The sequence below is a fragment of the Mustela nigripes genome, chromosome 3, assembly GCF_022355385.1.
Source record: "Mustela nigripes isolate SB6536 chromosome 3, MUSNIG.SB6536, whole genome shotgun sequence".
NCBI lineage: Eukaryota > Metazoa > Chordata > Mammalia > Carnivora > Mustelidae > Mustela > Mustela nigripes.
The window spans coordinates 114,831,229-114,852,936 of record NC_081559.1 but is presented as its reverse complement, the minus strand read 5'-3'; the positions used below and the strand labels follow the sequence as shown (position 1 = coordinate 114,852,936).

Sequence of the window (21,708 nt, the reverse complement as noted above, 5' to 3'; positions counted from 1 at the left end):
CCATAGAGATAGAAAGTAGTTTAGTGTTTGCCATGGCTGGAGGGAATGGGGAGCAAATTGTTTCTTTTTGAATTGATTAGATATTCTGGAACTAGATAGTAGTGATGGTTGCCCAACTTTGTAAATTTACTAAAAGACAGAACTGTATACACTTGAAATGTGAATGCTTTCCCCATGAAAAATAAAAGACATGTGTCTCTCTCTGTCAAATAAATAAATAAAATCTTTTTTAAAAATACATTTACACAATTTAAACTGAGGAGATGGATTTACTGCTTTCAGGTGAGTTGTGTCATGCAAAAAGGGAAGAAGGCCAGTTAAAAATTTCTGTCAAATGTTTTATTTTTATTTCTAAGTGATCACCTGTGTATTATCTTACCACTTTCTTTCTTCTATAGCACAATTTCTCACTTGCCATGAAACTACTGAAGGAGCTTCATAGAGAGTCAAAAGCAAGAGATGACTGGCAGATGCAGTGGGTGCAGAGCTACTGCCGGCTCAGCCATAGCCGGAGCCAGGGCCAGACCTGCCCTGAGCAGATTCTCACAGTGCTGAAAACAGTCTCCTTATTGGGTACTGGACTATTATTTTCTATAGAAATAAGTTCAGTGGCACTATTTTATATTATGTCTCTGTGTCTTTTAAAACTTATTTTGATGCTTTATCTGACATTTGGGAATTAATTTTTGTAATAATTTTATTAAATATTTGGAGCCAAGGACTTTGCATCCTATTAATGCTATGGAATGTGGTTCTTGGAGATTTTCTTTATTGATCAAATAAAATTGAAATTAAAATTTTTTCTGTAGTATTTATGCAAATTATGGGTCTCATAGTTTAATTATTTTGAAAACCTTGTTTACTTAGAAGAATTGCCTTTTAAAAAATTGAATATGAAACATCTTTTTCCTCCTCAGCTTTTCTTTTCTTTTTTTTTTTAACATAGCTTTCAAAACTGAGGGGAGAAAAAGAATTCACTATGTGAGTTTTGGGTTCACTTCACCTGTTTTGCTGCCCTCTGTCCCGGGGCATATAGCAGCAATATTATTGACCATGCTGACAACCAAATTTCCAAGTTGGACTCTTCAGTAAGACAGGGAATTATATCAGACTATTAGTCTCAGTAAAAATGCAAATAGGAGAAGCATGCTCTCCATATTTATCAGGAGCAGAAAATCATCGTTATGTTTGCTTAAATATTTTTAGGGGTTTTGGGTGGGAGGAATGGAGGAGAAGGAGTTGGCTGATACTAAGATAATATTAGTACTCCTAATATTAGGGGCGCCTGGGTGGCTCAGTGGGTTAAAGCCTCTGTTTCAGGTCATGATCCCAAGGTTCTGGGATCAAGACCTGCATAGGGCTCTCTGCTCAGCAGGGAGCCTGCTTCCTCCTCTCTCTCTGCCTGCCTCTCTGCCTACTTGTGATCTCTGTCAAATAAATAAAATCTTTAAAAAAAAAAATACTAATCCTACAGTTTTAGTAGTCATCATATGGCTGTAGTTTTTAACTGTCTTGTGAAATAATAGGGCCAGTAGTTTTGAACATGTATCTGAGGGTAATCTGGCAGAGAATTTTCACAGATGGATGAGCAGGGTAGAATGGTTGATTGGACTTGCGGGGTGACAGCCCCTTCTCTTTGTATCCTTCTTGTACCCTCTGCAAGCTGCAGGCTTGACCAGGGCTTCCTTCCCCAAAGCCATAGTAAGACATTAGAACTAGACCTTTACGTGCAGCAGCATTTGTTGCTTTATCAGCTATAAATCACAGTAGCAATTTAAAAATCTAATCTGGTTTTTAATGTATATGCACAATTGCATTAAAAAGAGACATTTTCTTTCCTTTATGATGGATTTAGGTACTTTGACAAAATGCAGAATGATGGTACTTGAATAAAAGTTAATTCAGTGTTTTAATTGCCTTAGCCTCTATAGACTTTGATGTAGTCACTGCTAACAAAGAACATTTTTTCATTCATATGAGTTCAAGAAATTCCCTAACCACTGTATGAAGCCAGTTTCTTATAGTTAGAAGATTTATTTTAAATTTTTAATAGAAAACAACTTCTGTACACTATGAGTATCTTTTTTTTTAAATTTATGACATCCATTTATTTCTGAGAAAATCATCTGTGTTTATGTGTATGTTTTTAATCCAACAGGTGAGAGCACATCAAGTTACATAAGCAAAAATGTTCTTGCTTTCCATGATCAGAATATTCTTTTGGGTACAACATACAGAATCATAGCTGAGGCTCTCATCAGGGAGCCAAACTGCCTCGCTGAAATCGAGGAAAGCAAGGCTAGAAGAATTTTGGATCTTTCTGGATCCAGTACAGAGAATGCAGGAAAGGTAATGAATACTGGAAGAGTAAACTTTTTATGTTTGTGTGTTGTACGTCTCCAGTGTGCAGCCTTCTGACTACACAAAAGAAATAATGAGAAATGATGATTGCTTTGTGTTTTTAGAATGTATTTGACAGTTATACAGCCAAGTTTCTTATGTGGAAAACTGACATATTCAATTATTTCCTGTTTATTTGAATGATACAGATTGTTTCAGTATTAGAAGTGAAAAATTTGTGTTGGATTGATGTGGACAGTTCTTCCAAGAATTTTGCTAATGGATTTCACCACCAGTTGCCATCCAGACGTCCCATTATTTTGTGGAGCAAATCAGCCTTTTCCACTTTTTTATGTAGTGTCTGCTTTGCCTAGCTTTTCTCAAATGATTTTGTATTTTCCTCTCCTCATCTCCCTGTGCCTACTTCACTTTAGTTGTTAGCCTTGCCTTCTTCCTCCTCAGTGTTACTACCCAACATCTGAGCAGGGTGGTGAGGATAAAGTGCCAACTTCCATCTCTTCTTCAGTTTCTGACAGGCTACATGATCCCCCATTGATCTTTGGTGCCAATTCTGCATGACTAGTGGACCTTCTGGGTTTTAAAAGTACTGAGGATTATACTGAAATGACTCACTGTTTCACAATCAGGGCAGACAGACTCCCTTTTCCATTTAACCAGCTTTCTGTGTTATCTCATGGCTCACAAATCACAAGTATTCTTTCTTTGTCATCACAAGTCGAAAGTAGAGTTCTTCCAGAAAACTTAAGCTGCACTCACAGGTTCACAATTGAGACATCTGTGAATTCCAGGTGATCACAGGTCTGCACCAGAGAGCATTCCATCACCTTTCTGAGGCCGTGCGGATAGCTGAGGAGGAGTCCCAGCCTTCCCTCATGGGCCAGGGTCCTGTAGCCAGCCTGACAGATGCTTACATGACGCTGGTGGATTTCTGTGACCAGCAGCTCCGCAAGGAGGAGGAGAGTGCATCAGGTGGGTCACAAAAGGAAAAATCATTTAGTTTGTAACATTGTGTTAGCCAAAACCTTAAGACTGTAGTATCTGTAGATACTTTGTTTCCTGTTTGCTTAAGTATCTGTAGATACTTTGTTTCCTGTTTGCTTGTTTTTATTTTTTTTTTTAAAGATTATATTTGAGAGAGAGAAGGGGGCATGGGCACGTGAGTGGATGGAGGTGCAGAAGGGGAGGGAGAGAGGGAATCTCAAACAGACTTCCAAGTTGAGCTTGGAGCCAGACTTGGGCTCTATCCCATGACCCTGAGATTATGACCTGAGACAAAATCAAGAGTCAGATGCTCATCTGACTGAACCACTCAGGAGCCTCTGCATCTTAGGTTTTTGTCTGTCTGTTTGTTTGTTTAAGATTTTATTTATTTATTTGTTTGTTTGTTTGTTTGTTTGACAGACGGAGATCACAAGTAGACAGAAAGGCAGGCAGAGAGGGGTAGCGGGAAGGAGGCTCCTTGCTGAGCAGACAGCCCGATGTGGGGCTCGATTCTGGGATCCTGAGATCATGACCTGAGCCAAAGGCAGCTTTAACCCACTGAGCCACCTAGACACCCTTGTATCTTGGGTTTTTAAATGACAGTTATTCTGAGAAAAGTCTTGTCTTTTTAAGAAGCAACAGCATCTTCAAGCAACATGACCTGCATATAAACAGTCACACTATCTTTCCATTTGCTTATAGTTTCTACATTTTACTTGTAGCTTTGGTAATATTGGCTATGTGGCTTGCCTCTTGCTCTTGAAAAAAATTCAGTAACCAGCAGCTGTTCAATGTTCCCTCTGGCCCAAGAAGGCAACGGTGCTGCATACAGAATGCATATTCCAGTGAAGAATTCAGCTTCAAGATGGAAGCTTTTACATATGGCCCCAAACTGCATCTGGTGTTTGTTGATCTAAAGTACTTGTTAAAAGAGAACAGTGACATATTACAAAATAGAAGCCCAAAGGAAAATGTAGTCATTTGTTAAATTTATAGTTTATGTATGTGTAAGTGGGTATACTGACCGTTTTTTTCCTTCTCTCCTGTCCTTTGTAGTTACTGAGTCTCTAGAACTACAGACGTATCCAGCCGTTGTGGTAGACAAAATGTTGAAAGCTTTAAAATTGCATTCCAGTGAAGCCAGGCTGAAGTTTCCTAGACTACTGCAGATTATAGAACTATATCCAGAGGAGACCCTGAGCCTAATGACAAAAGAGGTTAGTGTCTATATTCTAATGAAGAGAACTTTACAGAGCTTAAAGACATGTTTCTGTTTATATTTAAACACATTAGTATGTGCAATGCATATATTACAGGTTTTCCTAACCAGCATTGCATTTTACTATATTCTGAGACTGTAGGTAATTTAAAGCTGTATAAAAGGGTGTTTACATTTACCCATTTTCTTCTGTGGGTGTTGATAAGAACACTGTGTCTGCCTCAGGAAGAGGAGGAGATATGTTTGGGACAAGGCGGGAATTTTCTATAGCACAATTTGCTGTCCAGAATGACTAAGCTGTAGTCTGGAACATCTGTTGGTGCCTTATGCTCAGTTTATTATTTATCTCAGGGAGAGGGAGTATGTTTCAGCTGGCATCCCACCCCTGGTGACTACAGTGTCTGCTGGCAGCACCATGTTCATGAGGATCCTGAGGCCTTCAAGTGTGCAGTGAGCAGCTAGGGGGTGCAGGCACAACTCCACAGTGTTCTGCTCACCACTTGTGGGTCCCGCACAGGCCTCTCCCAAAACGAAGCTGCATCATCCTACTATCTTTCTGTCATTTGAGCCATCTGAAAGACTCCTTAATGACTTCTGTAGATGTTTAACTGCACAATAGGGCCAGGCTTTGAGTTGTTACACAACAGTTCAAAAGGGTAACATAGCACTCTGTTGGCTTTATGTAATAAATTTTTAAACAGTGCTGGTTTCTGAGCTGTGGAGACTGAGTGCCTGGCAGGGCTTTACTACACACTCCGACCCTCTTGTGGATTTAGAAGGATGGGATTTTCTCAGTAGGTCCTAAAAAAGAGATTAAAGTAACTTCAGAAATGTAGTAGATACATGTGTGTATGTTTTTCTTAAAGATTAGTGAAGAAATCATTAAATTATAATTTTAGTTTTCCCAAAATAATATTTATATATGATGAAGATAGCATTTCGAATTTGTGAGGAAATAAATGGAATGTACATTCAATGTTGTTATGGCACCAGGGAGTCATTTGAGATGGGGAACTAACCTTTATTGATCACTCCCTTTGAGCTATGTGGACTGATGTTTTTCATCCCCACATTTTTTGCTCTTTACTCATTTAATAGATGAAAGTAGGAAGCTTGCCATGTTCACTCCTCATACCAACATTCCAAGTGGATCAGATTTTATCTTAAAATTAACACATTAAAAAGCTCTAACTCTTTTTTCTGTAAAAAGACAAAATCCAGAAACTATAAAGGAAAAGAATCAGCACTTCCTTGCAGGGGAAAAAAACAAAAAACAACAATATATATGAAGCTTAAAAAAAAAAACTGCCAGAAAAAATATTTGCAACATGTATTAGAGACAAAGAGCTGGTGTCTCCCTCTAAAAAAAAAAAAAAATAGACCAGTAGAAAGTGGTCAGAGGAAATGCATGCATGGTTTAATATCTAAGGAGAATAAAGCTAGACCATTTACCCTCACTAATAAAGAAACATGAAAATTAAAATTAGATCTTTTTCACCTCTCAGATTGACAATAAATTTTTAAAATTGTCTTTAGTGTTAGATTTTGTAAAGTAGTCAACTGTGAATATACTTTTTTTAAATTGAATATATAGTTGACATAACAATACCATAAGTTTCAGGCATGCAGTATAATGATTGAGCAATTCTGTCCATTACTTAGGGCTCATCATGACAAGTGTAGTAACCATCTGTCATTATACAGTATTATTACAGTATTGGTGGCTGTATTACCTATGGTATACTTTATATCCCCGTGACTTATTTATTTTATAACTGGAAGTTTGTACTACTTAATCCCCATCAACTATTTTGCTTATCCTGGCTCATCCGTCTCCTCTGGAAACCACTAGTTTATTGTCTGTATTAATGAGTCTGTTTCTGTTTCTTGTTTGTTCATTGGTTTTTTATGCCACATAAGTATATTTGTCTTTCTTTGTCTGACTTATTTCACTTAGCATAATACCTACTGGGTCCATCCATGTATTCACACATGGCAAGATTTCATTCTCTACATAAACCACATTTTCATCATCCATTCATCTATTCGTGGACACTTGGGGTGCTTTTATATATTAGCTATTGTAAATAATGCTGCAATAAACATGAGGGTGCAAATATCTTTTTGAGTTTATGTTTTTGTTTTCTTTGAGTAAATACCTAGAAGTAGAATGACTGAATTGTATGGTGTTTCTATTTTTAACTTTCTGAGCAATCTCCATACTGTTTTCTACAGTGGCTGCATCAATTTACATTACCACCAAAAGTACACAAGGGTTCCCTTTTCTCCACAACCTCACCAACACTTGTTTTTTGTTTTTGGATACCAGCTATTCTGGTAGGCGTGATATTTCATGGGGTTTTGATTTGCATTTCCCTGATGATGAGTGATAACGAGCATCTTTTCATGTGTCTGTCGGCCATCTGTATGTTTCTTTGGAAAAATGTTTACTCAGGTCTTATGCCTATTTTTAATCAGATTTTTTTTGTATTGAATTATATGAGTTTCCATTATGCTTGTAAGAATGAAAATTTGAAAAATCCTTTCAGAGGGAAATCTAGCAATTTTTTTTTTAACAGTTGTTAGTGTTCACACAGTAATTATACTTCTAGAAATTTATCCTGTGGGCACACATAGCACAAATACAAAGAGATAAACATGTAGAAATGTTCATTGTAGCATTATCTATAATAGCAAAACTTGGAAGATACCCTAAAAATTCATTATACAGCAGTAATTAAATAAAACGGAATGCTATCCAGCTGTTAAAAAGAATGAGGTACATCTATCCATTCACCTAAGAAAAACCAGCAACAGTATATCTAGTCTGATTCCATTCTTGCAAAGAACGGATATTTGTGTACATACATACAAAACATCTAGAAGAATGGAATGGTGCTTCAGTGGAATAAGAACTAAGAAGGCTGAGGGAGAGAAGATGTTTTATTTTAGACTTACTTCTGTATGCTTCTGATTATAGATATATTTTATATTGGGCACACAATACTTTCACAATAAAACAGTGCTAAAAGTTGTATTCATTATTAAGTTACAGTTCTCTGTGTTTTAGATTTCTTCCATTCCTTGCTGGCAGTTCATTGGCTGGATCAGCCATATGGTGGCCTTACTGGACAAAGAGGAAGCTGTTGCTGTCCAGCATACTGTGGAAGAGATTGCTAATAACTATCCACAGGCAATTGCCTACCCCTTTATAATAAGTAGTGAAAGCTATTCCTTCAAAGATACTTCTACTGGCCATAAGAATAAGGAGTTTGTGGCAAGGTGGGTTGGTCAAATACTATAGGTTTTAAAGTGTATGATAAAAGCAAACACATGGGGGCTCAGTCAGTGGAGCACATGACTCCTGGTCTTGGGGTCCTGAGGTCAAGCCCCATGTTGGGCATAGAGTTAACTTAAGAAAAAGATAAATAAAACACATAGAAGCTTGTGTTTGTCTTCAAATTAATTAGAGCTGTCATTAAAAAATAAAAAATCTTAGACATCTCTTTGTTGAATATATCTACCCCAGGTATGTTATTTATCACAGAACTTTTTCCTTTTTTTTTTTTTTTTTTAAGATTTTATTTATTTGAGAGAGAGAGTGAGAGAGAGAAAGTATGAGTCGGGGGAGGGTCAGAGGGAGAAGCAGACTCCCCGCTGAGCTGGGAGCCTAATATGGGACTCAGTCCAGTCACTGCTTAAGCTGAAGGCAGATGCTTAACCCACTGAGCCACCCGGTGCCCCCCTTCTTTTTTTTTTTTTTTTTTCCTTTTTAAAGTTAACTTTATGCCCAGTGTGGGGCTCCAGCTTGTAACCTAGAGATCAAGAGTTGCATGCTCTACTGACTGAGCCAGACATGTGCCCCTGAATTTCTTTCCTTTTATAAAATACTTTTCATCTTAGAATGTTATTCATGAAAATTCTGTCCTTATAATAGTAAGAGTTGACAGTAATCACTTGATTGAGGCAGACAGATAAGATGCTTTTTGAAATCAGTTCCTGAAATTGTTCTTTAATTCAAAATACCTGGGAAGCCCCTCTTACTAAGTAGGCTGCCTGATTTGATTTGTAAGTGCAGATATAACTAGCAATGACAAACTAGTTTTGCAAGAATACTTGGTAAATACATGGTGTTTCGGGCATTCTCTGTTTGTTTCTTTGTTTGTCATGAGCTCATTTATCTTACTAGAGTGTTTCTGGGAAGGTAAGAATAAGACACCACTTTTGTCATGGTTTTTGGATGGGTTGGCTGCTGTAAGTCCATCTGCCACCGATGGTGCCCGGCCCACCCCTGGGTCTCTCAACATAGTCAACTGCAACATGATTAATTTTTTATTTTTTTATTTTTTTAAGAAAAAAGAAGGGCATCTGAGTGGCTCAGTTGGTTGAGCGTCCAACTCTTGATCTCAGCTCAGGTCATGATCTGAGGGTCGTGGGATCGAGACCCCAGAGTCAGGCTCCTTGCTCAGTTGGGAATCTGCTAGAGATTCTCTCTTTCCCTCTGCCCCTCTTCCACTTTATGCATGTGTTCTTTCTCCCAAATAAATAAATCTTAAAACAAAAAAAGAGAAAGGATTGAAAGCATGCTGAGAAAGTGGCCTTTTCTTTCATAACATAATTTCAGAAACCGTATGTATCAAATTGTGTACATTAAAATGTCAACAACATTTGCAAAGAGATTTGCTTTCCCTTTATCTGAGAAGCTCAACTCTTGATAGACTGTATGCTTTGTACTTCATCTAATATTGAACAAAATTTTAAAATTGTTCTTTCCCTAGACTATTAGTTGGTAATAATATAATTTTATATATGAATATAAATAATTATATGTAAATAAACTGTGGGCCTTGGTAATTGTTTTATAGGATTAAAATTAAGTTGGATCAAGGAGGAGTGATTCAAGATTTTATTAGTGCCCTAGAACAGCTCTCTAATCCTGAAATGCTCTTTAAGGTAATGTAATAGCTTCTAGTTCATAAAACATAGATTTTGGATAAAACCTCCTTGCAGTCAACTTGGTTGTTCTTTTTTTTTTTTTTCTTCCCAGGATTGGGTTGATGATATGAAAGTCGAACTGGCAAAAACCCCTGTTAATAAAAAAAACATTGAAAAGATGTATGAAAGAATGTATGCAGCCTTGGGAAACCCAAGGGCTCCAGGCCTTGGGGCTTTCAGAAAGCGGTTTATTCAGGTATGGATTGGTGGCAGCCTGACTTTATAATAATGTAATCATTGTGAAGATCAATATTTATATTTGATGGTTTGTTAATAATCCTGGTTTTAAAATGTCTATTAAAGTTGTAAACTTATCTTCAGATCTAATGCTTTTGGTGAGATAGTGATGCACATATTTAGGTCAGATAGTGGCAGGTGGGGCAATAGATAAAACCATGGGGCTTTTATTGCATTCTGTTCTTCATGCTCAGATTTTTAGATTTGAAGGTTACATGTGGTTCAATATATTTGTTAACTTTTTAATTTAAATTTTATTAGTTAACATATAGTGCAGTATTGGTTTCTGGGGTAGAATTCAGTGGTTTGCTTACATACAACACCAAGTGCCCTCCTTTATGCTGTAGTTTAATGTTTTTCATTCTCCTAATTATTTGAATGTTGGATTAAGAAAGCACTTGTAGGGGCACCTGGGTGGCTCAGTGGGTTAAAGCCTCTGCCTTCGGCTCAGGTCATGATCCCAGGGTCCTGGGATCGAGCCCCGCATCGGGCTGTCTGCTCCGCGGAGAGCCTGCTTCCTTCTCTCTCTCTCTGCCTGCCTCTCTGCCTACTTGTGATCTCTGTCTGTCAAATAAATAAATAAAATCTTTAAAAAAAAAAAAAAAAGAAAGAAAGAAAGAATGCACTTGTAGAGGCGCTGGGTGGCTCAGTGGTTAAAGCCTCTGCCTTCGGCTCAGGTCATGATCCCAGAGTCCTGAGATCCAGCCCCACATCGGCTCTCTGCTCAGCAGGGAGCCTGCCTCCCCCTCTCTCTCTCTGCCTGCCTCTGCCTACTTGTGATCTCTGGCAAATAAATAAATAAAATCTTAAAAAAAAAAAGACAAAGAAAAAGAAAATACTTGTATTGTGTACAAGTTGATGACCGTTTTGAGCCCTTCCCTCTGTCCAAGGCATACTCCTAGATGCTACAGGACATACAAAGAGAAGACGGACCCAGTTCCTGTATTCAGAGGGATGTCTGACAAATGCAGTATGTAAAAATTGTGGCTTGAGAACAAATATGATACATGAAATCTGTTTCTAAAGTTGTTCTAGAGTTGAAAGGAAGAGAACATGCCTCAGTTTGGAGGGAATCAGGAAACCCCTTGGAGCCAGTGGAGATAAAAATGAACCTTGAGATGTCCAGATTTCACAGCACCGTGCATTGTGCTTGTTGCTCCCTTTAAGTGGGTTTACCTTCTCTCTTTCCATCTGGAGAACTCACCATAGAGACTTGGCTTATGCATTGTTTCTACTGCAGAGCCTTCCCTGAACCTCCTTCCCCAATAAGAACTAGGTACTCTTTCTCTGTTGTGTAACATACCTTATATACAACTCTATTAGCATTAATCCCTGATTTTTCTAATTTTTATTAAATTAACTTTGTTTAGTAAACTTCAAGAAATATAAGAGCATAAAGAGAAATCCTGGTATTCATATTGCCAGAGTTCTCAAGTTTCACAGTCTCCAGTACAAAGGAGGATCTTTGTCTCTTCTGGGTTTTTTTGTAAATAACTATTTTATTAAGATATAATTCATATACCCTATAATCTATCTATTTGAAGTATACAATGCTATAGTTTTTATTATATTTACAGTTATGTAAGTATTACACATAAGTTTTAGAACATTATCCTTTTTTAAAAGGTTTTTTGTTAAGATTTTATTTATTTATTTATTTGAGAGGGAGAGAGAGAGAGTGAGAGCACTAGACAGAGAGTGAGCACAAGCGATGGGCAGGGGCAGGCAGAGGGAGGAGAAGCAGGCTCCCTACTGAGCAGAGAGCCCAGTGCAGGGCTTGATCCTAGGACCCCAGGATCATGACCTGAGCCAAAGGGAGATGTTTAACCAACTGAGGCACCCAGATGCCCCATTTTTGAGATTTTATTTATTTATTTGAGAGAGAGTGAGAGCAAGCATGAGCTGGGGATGCGGGGCTGAGGGCAGAGAGAGAAGTAGAATCCCTGCTGAGCAGGGAGCCTGATGTGGGGCTTGATCCCAGAACCCTGAGATCGTGACCTGAGCTGAAATCATCTGCTTAACCAATTGAGCCACCTGGGCACCTAGAACATTTTTATCACCCCTAAAAGCACATACCTGTTAGCAGTTACTCTCAATCCCCCACCTCCTGTCATGCTAAGCAACCACTAAAGTACTTTCTGTTTCTGTAGATTTGCCTCTTCTGGACATTCCTTTTAATTGCTGTATATTATTCTACTATAAGAACATGCCACATTTTGTTTATCCTTTTGTTAGTGGATGGACATTTGGAGTGTTTCCATGTCTTAGCTGTTATGAATGCTGCTGCTGTGACTATGTGTGTATAGGTTCTTCTGGGGAGACCCTTAGGAGTGTAAAATGATATTTCTCTTTAGCTCTTCCTTTCATTTATGAATTAATTAGACTTGTGGACAGGGATTTTGTCTTGCTCATGTTTTCTCTCCATCTCCTAGAATGCTGCCTGATGTGAAACTAGCATCTTGAATTAGATGAATAATTGGTATAGTTTTGATAAGGAGAGTTAGATTTTGGTGGGTACTTTAGGTACATTCCTACTTAGGGTAGTTTTAATGTAGTATGAATGTGGGAACATGCAGGACTATCTGTTGCCTAAATGTGATCAGTGATATATCCTAAAAGTAAAGATAAAACCATAACTCTCTGTACTTCATGTTATGACATAATATTGGGCTATATATCATATCAAATCTATCTCACACTATTGAATATACAAGAGCCTCAGAAGGAAATATACATACTGTAAATATCCTTAAAATCAGTGTACTAGCATTCATAAATTTTATAAAATTGTAGAACACTAGATTTGAAAACATCTTTGTGTTTGTTTTTCTTAAACCAGTGGTCTACATGTGTTTTCTGTAAAGGTCCAGATTTTCAGTTTTCAGGCCATACCAGTCTCATGTTATGAGTACTCAAATCTGTCATCCTAGTGCAAAAGCAGACCTAGACAGTATGTAAATGAACAGGCATGGTTGGCAGGATTCCAGTAAAATTTTATTTATTAAAAACAGGCAGTGGGCTTTGACTTGCAGGCCATATTTTGCCATACCTTGTTCTAAACAAAGAAACTAGTTCTGAAAAACAAGAGACTTGCCCTGTATCAAATGGAGAGAACAGCAGAATGGCAACTGATAGCAAGTCCCCTAGCATAGTGAAACCAGTCCATCGCCTGTGAAAAAGCTTCATTTCAGCAGTACTGTTCTTGTGCAGCCTTCCTCTATTTGCCCTCCTCTCAAGGTGCTCTGACCCCGGCCCCAGACAGAGGGCATGGTATGTCATCCTAGTTTGCTCTCTCTCTCCTCAGCTGGTGTGAGAATATCTGCAGTGGCCCTGTTCATCAGTCCATGTCGAATATTACTGTGCGGTCCTCAGTGAAAACTGCATGTTATCCCTTCGAATTCATGGCCATTTCTTTTCCTGCATGCTGGGTACCATAATGCTCTACCCTAGAAATCTCTTAGGATAGACCACTGTTCTTCCCAGCTGCTGCAGAGCACAGCTGCATCCAACTCTAACGGAGGGAGGGTATCAGAGTGGCCCTATCATCCCTGCCAGGCACAATACTTGTTTGTTTTTGTTTTTTAAATTTTTTATTTATTTATTTGATAGAGAGAGAACAAAAGCAGGCAGAGAGAGAGGGAGAAGCAGGCTCTCTGCTGAGCAGAGAGCCCGATGCAGGGCTCAATCCCAGGATCCTGGGATCATGACCTGAGCCAAAGGTAGTCTCTTAACCCATTGAGCAACCCAGGTGCCCACAATGCTTGTTTTGAGGTTAATTCGAGTACCTTGGAAAATAAATCTAGAACTCTCTGCTTCATACCAAATCAATGCATAATTTGCATTTAATTAATTAATTAAAATAATAATCTACCCAAACAGAATTGCCTCAGATTTCACTTCAGAGAGGGCATTATGCCATTCACATATGTTGTTGGTGCTGATTATGTTTGGGAAATAGCTAATCTTTTCATGTATTTTAAGAACTGGAGATTGCTTCTATACTTTCAGTCCATCTACAGATTAAAGAATAAATTTGTTTTAGGGACTCCTGGGTGGCTCAGTTGGTTAAGCAGCTGCCTTCGGCTCAGGTCATGATCCCAGCGTCCTGGGATAGAGTCCCGCATCGGGATCCTTGCTCCGCAGGGAGCCTGCTTCTCCCTCTGACTCTGCCTTCCACTCTGTCTGCCTGTGCTCGCTCTCGCTCTCTCTCTGACAAATAAATAAATAAAATCTTAAAAAAAAAAAGAATAAATTTGTTTTATATATGTCAATTGTCCTATAATGGATTATCGTAAAGTAGGAGATATATTTCATTTAACCAGATTTATGTTTTAAATTTGGTAAAAAAAAAAAAAAATTGTAAAATGAAAGATAATTGGGTAAATCTTTGGGGACTATTATTAAGTCACTATTAGTGATTCTCTTTAAGTTTTGTTTTTTGGTTTTTTTTTTTTGTTTTGATACCAGGATTATAATTTAAATAAATACTTGAGTAGAGACTAGTACAGATATTTGTTATGTTCAAAGATAAAGGATGTCTAATAATTACTTTTAGAAATATAAATTATCTATGAAAATGCAGATTTGAAGGGGTACGTGTACCCCAATGTTTATAGCAGCATTATCGATATAGCCAAACTATGGAGAGAACCCAAATGTGCATCAACTGATGAATGGATAAAGAAGATATAGTATATATATATTTTTTTTCATTGAATGGAATATTACTCAGCCATCAAAAAATGAAATCATGGGGCGCCTGGGTGACTCAGTGGGTTAAAGCCTCTGCCTTTTGCTCAGGTCATGATCCCGGGGTCCTGGGATTGAGCCCTGCATTGGGCTCTCTGCTGAGCAGGGAGTCTGCTTCCTCCTCTCTCCTCTCTTTGCCTGCTTTTCTGCCTACTTGTGATCTCTGTCAAATAAATAAATAAAATCTTTTTTTAAAAAAATGAAATCTTGCCATTTTCAGTGACATGGATGGAGCTAGAGTGTATTATACTAAGTGAGTTAAGTCAGTCAGAGAAAGACAAATACCATTTGATCTCACTCATGTGGGAAATTTAAAAAAGAAAACAGATGAACATATGGGTAGGGGGAAAAGAAAAAGAAGAGAGAGAAGCCACAAGGAGACTCTTAAAGATAGAGAACAAACTGAGGGTTGATGGAGGGTGGTGGGTGGGGGATGGGCTAGATGGGAGATGGATATTAAGGAGGGCACTTGTGATGAGCACTGGGTGTTGTATGTATGTGAGGAATCACTGAATTCTACTCCTGAAACTAATATTGCTCTGTATGTTTACTAACCAAAATTTAAATTGAAAAAAAAATTATAATAAAAGAAATGTAAATTATCTAAATAATGTTTACACTGGCTTGTGATCCAAAATAATGGCTTGAAAGACCTTTATTTTTTTTTTAAGATTTTATTTATTTGTTTGACAGAGAGAGATCACAAGTAGATGGAGAGGCAGAGAGAGAGAGCGGGGTAAGGGGGGAGCAGGCTCCCTGCTGAGCAGAGAGCCCGATGTGGGACTCGATCCCAGGACCCTGAGACCATGACCTGAGCCGAAGGCAGCGGCTTTAACCCACTGAGCCACCCAGGCGCCCAAAAGACCTTTATTAAGGAATGTAGCATTTTTATATTTTGCTCTTTAGCTCTGATGAAGAATCACAGGCTTTTCATTTTTATTGAATTACTCCCTTTACTTAGTGCCTCATTCCTAATTACTCCTGCTGTCATAATAATGTAGATCAGTAACTAGACAATGGACACCAAGAGGTTAAAGGGTTTTTAAGCCCTTATTAGAACTTATGATTAGAATTTTTGATAGGTCATTACTAACTGTATTCTTTATGTCTTTTTAGAGGAACACAAAAAACATTCAAGGAAGGCAAAAGTATAAATCTAGAGCCTTCCTGAATTATAAAACTAAACACTAATGTTTAATGTAAATTATTATTGATTTCAGGATTTTGGGAAAGAATTTGATAAACACTTTGGGAAAGGAGGTTCTAAGTTACCTGGAATGAAACTCCGCGACTTTACTGACATTACTGACTCACTGTTTTATAAAATGGGCAGAGACTCAAAGCCACCTGGGAATCTGAAAGAATGCTCACCCTGGATGAGTGACTTCAAAATAGAATTTTTGAGAAGTGAGCTGGAGATTCCTGGTGAGTTTACCCTTGGGGTGACAAATTGGACTTTAAGGAGAATAGTGGCGTAGCAAGGATTCTTGATTTCTAAAACTAGGAATATTAGGTTCTTGACAGTTACCTTTTTTTTTTAAAGAATTTGAAATTTCACCATACCTTTTTGTCATTAGGAGAATCTATAATTACTGTGAATTAGTACACTGAACAAAATGTTAGACTGTAGTTTTCTTATTTTCCTGATTATACAAGTATTCAGATTTCCATTTAATAATAATGTAACTGTAATTTCCTCTGAATATACTCATGCTTTGCTCCTAAATAACTTTTCTTCAAGAAATGTAATACAGGTGTAAGTGCAGATCACTTCCTTGGATGTATAGGTTGGTCCCGTTTAAAATGACAAGATACTTGCAACGACATGGATGGAACTAAAGGGTATTATGCTTAGCGAAATAAGTCAATCGGAGAAAGACAGCTATCATATGATCTCCCTGATATGAGGAAGTGGTGATGCAACATGGGGGGGGGGGGGGGGTAGGAAAAGAATACATGAAATAAGATGGGATCAGGAGGGAGACAAACCATAAGAGACTTTTAATATCACAAAACAAACTGAGGAGGGCTGGGTGGGGGGGTAGGGTGAAGGTGGTGGGGTTATGGACATCGGGTAGGGTATGTGCTTTGGTGAGTACTGTGAAGTGTGTAAACCTGGTGATTCACAGACCTGTACCCCTGGGGCTAATAATACATTATATGTTTATTAAAAAATAAAAAAATATTTAAAAAAACAAAATGACAAGATAATGATAAATGACTTATACCTTCAGGACAAATAATGGTGACACTTAGGATAGAGACACACAGCAAGTTGGTCTGATGTGATTTTTCAAAGACAGTCTTTACACATTCCATGTTCTTCACCCTAGAATTTGCCAAAGAAATGTTTTTTTATGGTTATTCATATTCTCATCTAGTGGATATAAAAACAAATTGGAGACTTTCTTATTATTAACAGCTCTAGAACCTGTCAAGAATCTATGCATTGCATAAAGAAAAGCTGAAAATGTAAGCCTCTTCATATGTAGCTTGATTCTCCTTAAAATAAAGTGTTCTAGCTTAATGCATTATTTTTCCTGTTTGTAATTTGTCTACTCCATTAGAATCGGAAGCTAACTTCCATTAGTCAAATTGAGAAATAATAGTATTATTTAAAAAAAAACAAAACTTGGGGCGCCTGGGTGGCTCAGTGGGTTGGGCTGCTGCCTTCGGCTCAGGTCGTGATCTCAGGGTCCTGGGATCGAGCCCCGCGTCGGGCTCTCTGCTCCGCAGGGAGCCTGCTTCCCTCTCTCTTTCTCTCTCTCTCTCTGCCTGCCTCTCTGCCTACTTGTGATCTCTGTCTGTCAAATAAATAAATAAAATCTTTAAAAAAAAAAAAAAAACCAAAACTCAAATTTGGAGGGACACTTGGGTGGCTCAGTTGGTTAAGCATCTAACTCTTGCTTTTGGCTCAGGTCATGATCTCAAGGGTGTGAGATCGAACCACCGTCAGGTGACGACTTAGCAGGGATTCTGCTTGAGATTCTCTCTGCCCTTCCCCACCATCCCACACCCCCAACACATGTACTCCTTCTCTCTCTCTTTAAAATAAATAAATAAATCTTTTTTTAAAAGTCAAGTTTTTTAAAAATGAAAACTTTAAGTAAAAAATTTTATCATATAACTTTTTTTTAAAATTATTATTAGATCAATAGGTATGTGTTAAAAATACAGGGTTCTGTAACAAGCTATATCTAAGTAAGGCTTCTGTGGTTTGTCTTAGGTCAATATGATGGCAAAGGAAAGCCAATGCCAGAATACCATGCACGAATCTCTGGGTTTGATGAGCGGGTAGGTGCCAGTGTTTGTGACTGTTGCCAGTGTTTAACAAGTATTGGTGAGTAACTGTTGGATGAAGGAAGAGGAAATAATCATAAATAGCTTGAAGGCCTGTTTCTCTTCATTGTACTATATTCTGTCCTGAAAGTATTTACATAGGAGCAAAATTTCTCATCAGTCACACCTGATTTCTGTAAAGATTGTGAGTGTGAGTTCTTCAGATATAAGATGGACATATTTGTCTTTACTAAAGAAAAGACAGTTACCCATCGTGATCTCAAATGCACAGCGTATTCTGATCCTATTACATACTGAATCTCTTAATATAATGCTTCAGTGTTTCAGTGTACAAACTCAGAGTAAACTTTGTGTGTGTATCTATCTTAAAACATATGTAGAATTAAATTAAGTGATTTTAGGAAGTTTGTATGTTGCTCATTACTAAGGATATCCACATTTATAAGCAATCATTTATAATAAGGGACATGCAGTTTCTAGAGGCACAGCAGTAGGCATAAATAGGTAACAAATACTTTACTGGCACTAGGTTCGCTATTATTTTTCTGTCACTTCACTCGGTCCTCAAAGAGAGGTATCTCTTTGAGGAATGTGTGCCAACCAGCCTTACTTTCCTCTCTTGATAATGATATGATCAGCTGTTTGGTCAGATTCTTACACTGCATCTAAAATATTTTAATTTTTAAAGGTAAAAGTCATGGCCTCTATCAGAAAGCCAAAGCGCATCATCATCCGAGGCCACGATGAGAAAGAATACCCTTTCCTTGTCAAGGGGGGTGAAGACCTGCGGCAGGACCAGCGGATTGAACAACTCTTTGAAGTCATGAATGTCCTCCTTTCTCAGGATGCTGCCTGTAGCCAGAGAAACATGCAGTTGAAGACCTACCATGTCATACCCATGACCTCCAGGTAGGACCAATGTACACAGTCATTCTAGAACAGACTTATATGAATGGAAATTCTAACACTGAGCCAAATCCTTGTTTAAGGTTACAGAGGTGGGATTGGCGGTCACTTGACAATTTGGTATTTAAGCTTTCACAAAGACTGGGCTAAACAGAACTAATAAACACTTACAAATCTATGATTTTCAGATTTAATGTGGAGAAGGTAAATGAACTGACATGAAGAAATCTGTTCTGCTTTGATTCTACAGAACTTTTTTCTAGTGAGGAAAAACAGTTTGGGTTTGTTTTCATAAACTATTTCTTCTCTTTTTCAGATTAGGACTAATTGAATGGATTGAAAATACTTTCACCTTGAAGGACTTTCTTTTGAGTAACATGTCACGAGAGGAGAAAGCAGCTTATATAAGGTGATGTGGAGCCTAAATACTCCTTCATCTCTGTGCAGACACATCCTGCAACCTGGTTATTCCCCAGTCCTACTCTCCCTGAGTAATTAAGTTTATATTAAGTTTCCTCTACCTCGTGTTTCTAGTGACATTTCTGGTCCCCTCCTAATTTGGGGCTCTGAGCCACACCCTGGCTAGTTGTTTTCTCCACTTCTGGCTGGATTTATAAACTAAATGAAGTAGAGGGTTCCAAACAGTAGCTGCATAAATTTTACCACAATGAAAAAAAAAAGTATTAGCTTTGCAACAACACAAAAAAAAACCTTGAAGGAAACAAATAGTAAGATTAGCAGCTAACATTTGATTAAACATTTTCTGCATGCTAGGCAGCATTCTCAGCTCTTAATCTGTATGAAGTCATTTCTTTCTTACAAAACCTACAAGTTATTTTAACACCTCTGTACGATGAGGAAGTTAAGGCCCAGAGAGGTTATGTAACTTGTCCTAGGCTCCCAGCATATAGAAATGGGATAGCTAGGATTATTAGTGATTAATTCTAGATCATGATATTGGTGCTTTTTATTTTTCTTCATCCTTTTATATTTTCCAAGTTTTCAACAATGAACATATATTTTTAATCAGAAAGGGGTTTTTTGTTTTTTGTTTCTGTGAAGAAAAATAAGGACAACATTGAAAGACATTTTGAAGAGGAGTTGACAAATCTTGATGTGTAACTATTAGATGAAGGAAGAGGAAATGGAAATAGCTTCAAGGCCTATTTCTCTTCATTGTACTCTCTTCTGTCCTGAAAGTTCTTACATGGGAGCAAAATTCTCACCAGTCAAAAATGATTTCTGTAAAATAAAGCATTTTCTTATCAAACTCATGCTCCTGCTAAATAAGGCTGAGTTTATGAATTTTTAATATGAGTCCTTTGCGTACAGTTGTTTCTGCATTCCCTGGAAGATAGGGAAACTGACGGACAGTACTTTCAGGAGTCAGGAAGTCCAGATCTCACGCCAGTGCTAACTTATAGTGGTTCTGACTTACAGAAGGAATCTTGAAAAAATGACTTGCCTTTCCCTTGTTCCCATGCCTCCATTTCTAAGATGAGATAGTTTAAAATACATAAGTTAAACATAGGTATCAATGGAGTTTAAAGAGCTTTTCAAATACAGAAGTTTATAAATTACTTCCCACTACGTTTTTAAAGCAAGGCACTTCCAGCCCCATTAGTAAAATCATTGCTACTTTTTTCTTAATTTGTGTGTTGCAGTTTTCCAACCTAAATATTTTCATCCCAAATGAAACTTGAAGAGAATTTAGACTGAAATGGAAAGCTGTATTGTGGAATTAACTTAGTAGCAATTCAGAAAAGATTCACTCTAAGTGATTGAACTACTAACACATAAAATAGTTCTATCTTTAGATTTCTTTTTAGGAAAACTTGTTAAGGCTTTTGACAAACCCCAAAGTAGCCAAACTACAAACTACAAACACATTTCCAGCAGCCCAGTATGGCTTTTGCTTGTGAAGTATTACTAAAAGCTTTCTAAATTCAATTCAAAGCCATTGTCATTTAAGAAAATATCTTACTGTATTTAGTATGGATTTTGTATGTATCTGCATAATTGAAGTGGTGAAGAAAAAGTGTGGCAATCCAAATAGACTTCACCCATCTTCAACACATAATTTGTGGTCTTTTAGTTTATAGTGGTAGTATCATCTATCACTTCTTGCTTATTCTAAGTAAGTTGTTATGGTTCTTTTCCACTACCTGATTTTTAGAACCATAGGCCTTGATCCTAAACACTTAGGTTTAGTTCATCTTGCTCCTCTCTGTATGAAGTGGAAATTGATTGTATCTGATCATTTTGTGCCTGAATTTTTGCATAGAAAGTAGCTTTGGTTTCTTTAGGAGTAACTAAGAATGAATAATGATATGTTGAGATTCTATATCCAGAGTAGCATGGGTTCAGTGTTAATATTGAATATGATTAAAAGTCATAGTTCTTTCCCTGGTTCTTCATTATTTTTCAAGAATTCTTGATCTTTGCCATTGAAATCACTATAATGCTAAATATCTTCCTACGGCTGATTCCCTTTTTCCTGATTGTCAGTGATCCCAAAGCACCACCATGTGAATATAGAGACTGGCTGGCAAAGATGTCTGGGAAATACAATGCTGGTGCTTACATGGCAATGTTTAAGTAAGTTTTGTTTTGATTTTCCATTTTACTAACTAGTTATTTCTTCTCAAAGTTGCATGTTACTTTTGTTTCTTAGGAAGTTTTGCCTTGGGCACCTGGGTGGCTCAGTCAGTTAGGCATCTTCCTTCGGCTCAGGTCATGATCTCAGGGTCCTGGGATCAAGCCCCACATTAGGCTCCCTTCTCAGCAGGAAGTCTGCTTTTCCCTCTCCCTTTACCCCTCCTGCCCTGCTCGTGTTTTCTCTCTCTCTCTCTCTCTCATGCTCTCTTTCTCTCTCAAATAAATAAATAAAATCTTTTAAAAAAAAAAAGTTTGCCTTTACCCCTCCTGCCCTGCTCGTGTTTTCTCTCTCTCTCTCTCTC

General features: G+C 37.7%; 1 protein-coding gene across 1 annotated transcript in view; it reads left to right on the top strand.

Moving 5' to 3' along the window:
* The window catches only part of PRKDC (protein kinase, DNA-activated, catalytic subunit), a 242,091-nt gene that overhangs the window by 214,626 nt on the left and 5,757 nt on the right, over nt 1–21,708 (top strand). Inside the window, exons 70-81 of the mRNA XM_059394562.1 lie at nt 399–573; nt 2,159–2,349; nt 3,150–3,330; nt 4,399–4,559; nt 7,632–7,843; nt 9,427–9,514; nt 9,609–9,752; nt 15,763–15,967; nt 17,769–17,836; nt 18,531–18,751; nt 19,065–19,157; nt 21,257–21,346. Of these exons, the coding sequence (XP_059250545.1) occupies nt 399–573; nt 2,159–2,349; nt 3,150–3,330; nt 4,399–4,559; nt 7,632–7,843; nt 9,427–9,514; nt 9,609–9,752; nt 15,763–15,967; nt 17,769–17,836; nt 18,531–18,751; nt 19,065–19,157; nt 21,257–21,346 (1,829 nt within the window). The remainder of the gene's footprint in view (nt 1–398; nt 574–2,158; nt 2,350–3,149; nt 3,331–4,398; nt 4,560–7,631; nt 7,844–9,426; nt 9,515–9,608; nt 9,753–15,762; nt 15,968–17,768; nt 17,837–18,530; nt 18,752–19,064; nt 19,158–21,256; nt 21,347–21,708) is intronic.